The following is a 2,429-nucleotide window of genomic DNA, read 5'->3' on the forward strand; positions in this document are numbered from 1 at the left end:
GGTGCTGCGTGGGTGAGAGCTGCTCACAGCTGCAGATCACTGCAGGACATTCACAGGAGACTTTTCAAGAAGCACAGCACGGCAGGGGCTACCTGAAAGGGAAGGACCCTCTTCTTCCAAACTTCTGCTCTGGGTTGTCTGGGTGGGTGATGGGACACAAAAATTCATCTCTCAGCTGAGGAGAAGGAATTGAAAATCCAACTCTGTTTCTTTTAGAGGTGAATAACCCAGGGAGTATTGGAAATCAACATCTGGATCTCTGCCCCTACAAAGATACTGCCCTCAGCAGCACAAAGCTGATCTCACAGAAAGGGTCTGAATGAAATTATTCCATGGAAAGAGAAGTCATTTTGGGGAAAATTTTGGAAAAAGGAATAGGATGGGATCAACGAAGTCTGCCTTAAGTTTTGAATGTCTTCTCCTCTTTAAACAGACCCCCATGCACGGACTAAGCACATGTCCAACAGCAGCTCCATCAGCCAGTTCCTCCTCCTGGCATTCGCAGACACACGGGAGCTGCAGCTCTTGCACTTCGGGCTCTTCCTGGGCATCTACCTGGCTGCCCTCCTGGCCAACGGCCTCATCATCACCACCATCGCCTGTGACCACTGCCTCCACACCCCCATGTACTTCTTCCTCCTCAGCCTCGCCCTCCTCGACCTTGGCTGCATCTCCACCACTGTCCCCAAATCCATGGCCAATTCCCTGTGGGACAACAGGGCCATCTCCTACTGGGGATGTGTAGCACAGGTCTTTCTCTTTTTCTTTTTTATGTCAGCAGAGTTTTATCTTCTCACTGTCATGTCCTATGACCGCTACGTTGCCATCTGCAAACCCCTGCACTACGGGACCCTGATGGGCAGCAGAGCTTGCGTCCACATGGCAGCAGCTGCCTGGGCCAGTGGGTTTCTCAATGCTCTGCTGCACACGGCCAGTACATTTTCCCTGCCCCTCTGCCAGGGCAATGCTGTGGACCAGTTCTTCTGTGAGATCCCCCAGATCCTCAAGCTCTCCTGCTCACATTCCTACCTCAGGGAAGTTTGGCTTCTTGTATTAGGTTGTTCTTTAGCTTTTGTTTGTTTTGTGTTCATGGTGCTGTCCTATGTGCAGATCTTCAGGGCCGTGCTGAGGATCCCCTCTGAGCAGGGACGGCACAAAGCCTTTTCCACGTGCCTCCCTCACCTGGCCGTGGTCTCCCTGCTTGTCAGCACTGGATTATTTGCTCACTTGAAGCCCCCCTCCATCTCATGGTCATCCCTGGATCTGGTGGTGGCAGTGCTGTACTCAGTGGTGCCTCCAGCAGTGAACCCCCTCATCTACAGCATGAGGAACAAAGAGCTCAAGGACGCCCTGAGGAAGCTATTGGGATCCCATCTCCTTTAGATTAATAAGGCGCCCATTATGCCAATGGGGTTCCACTGTATCTCAGGAAAAGCCAGGATGAACTTTTTTTCATATGTTTCTTTACTTTCTCTTTGTGGGATTTTTTTTGGTTTTGTTTTTGTTTTATTTTGGTTTGGTTTGTTTCTTTGTTTTTATGTGTTGGTTTTTTTTGTTGGAGACCTGTGATGTTATTATTCTTGGCCTTCTACTTCTTTTTTCCTTGACCCAAAGATCTTATTTATATATGGATCCAGGCTCCCTTTTTAAAAAAGCTCAATAAAGAAACATGGAAAAAACCTATTTGTCTCACCTCCCATCTCTTTACTTCTCCTCTGGAGCTGGGTGAGCAGCCCCAGCATGCAGGAGGGGTTCAGGAGGCAAATGCTCATCTGCCCCATGGAGGATCAGCCCCTGGGTCCCTTGGGGCTGCCCCTGGCTGCCTCGCTGGGCACTCTGTTTGTGCCGCCTGCGAGTCGGGGCTGCTGCTTCCCTGGAGCCATGGCCAAGGACAGCAGCAGGACGTGGCCTTTCCAGTGCTGGTCTCTCCTCACATCCCCACTGTCCTGCTGTGCCCTTGCCTTTGTGTTCCCCCTAAGGCCTCGTGTACCTTGTGACAGTCCTGTTGTCTCTACAGTGGCACCCCTGTGGCTGCAGGCAGGAACAGGCCATGTGAACCACTGTGTCAGAGGGGACTCCTCAAGGCAGGGGCAGAGGCTGAATGACTCTTCCAAAGCTGGTATCAGGAACACACCCAAGGAACTGTTCCATGAAAAGTCCTCATGGTGTTCTAGGGTCAGAGTTGCATGGGAATCTGTTAGGGATGAAAGGCTGGACCTAGAGCTCCCTTCTTGGTGGCACATGTCCAAGCAGAGTGCAAATGGTTTTTGCTTATCCTTCCTGGTATTGTCCCATTTGTGGTGGGGCCGATGGCCAATGCTATCTTGGAGAGGAACCTGGAGTTGCCAGGAGAGCTCAGGGGATCTCCCAGAAAAGTACGTGAGTCTGGATGAGCAGTGATTGGCACCTCATCAAATGAGTGACCATCC

General features: G+C 51.2%; 1 protein-coding gene across 1 annotated transcript; it reads left to right on the forward strand.

Annotated features, from left to right (window-relative positions):
• Positions 1 to 456: 456 nt before the first annotated feature.
• Positions 457 to 1,383, forward strand: LOC128903574 (olfactory receptor 14J1-like). Its single transcript, XM_054187589.1, has one exon. It carries the CDS (start codon positions 457 to 459, stop codon positions 1,381 to 1,383), a length of 927 nt encoding a protein of 308 aa, XP_054043564.1.
• The last annotated feature ends 1,046 nt before the right edge of the window (positions 1,384 to 2,429 follow it).

The sequence above is a fragment of the Rissa tridactyla genome, unplaced genomic scaffold (assembly GCF_028500815.1).
Source record: "Rissa tridactyla isolate bRisTri1 unplaced genomic scaffold, bRisTri1.patW.cur.20221130 scaffold_47, whole genome shotgun sequence".
NCBI classification, from domain to species: domain Eukaryota; kingdom Metazoa; phylum Chordata; class Aves; order Charadriiformes; family Laridae; genus Rissa; species Rissa tridactyla.

Coding starts and splice junctions, on each gene's coding strand:
- LOC128903574 (XM_054187589.1), top strand. CDS start 457: ATGTCCAACAGCAGCTCCATCAGCCAGTTCCTCCTCCTGGCATTCGCA.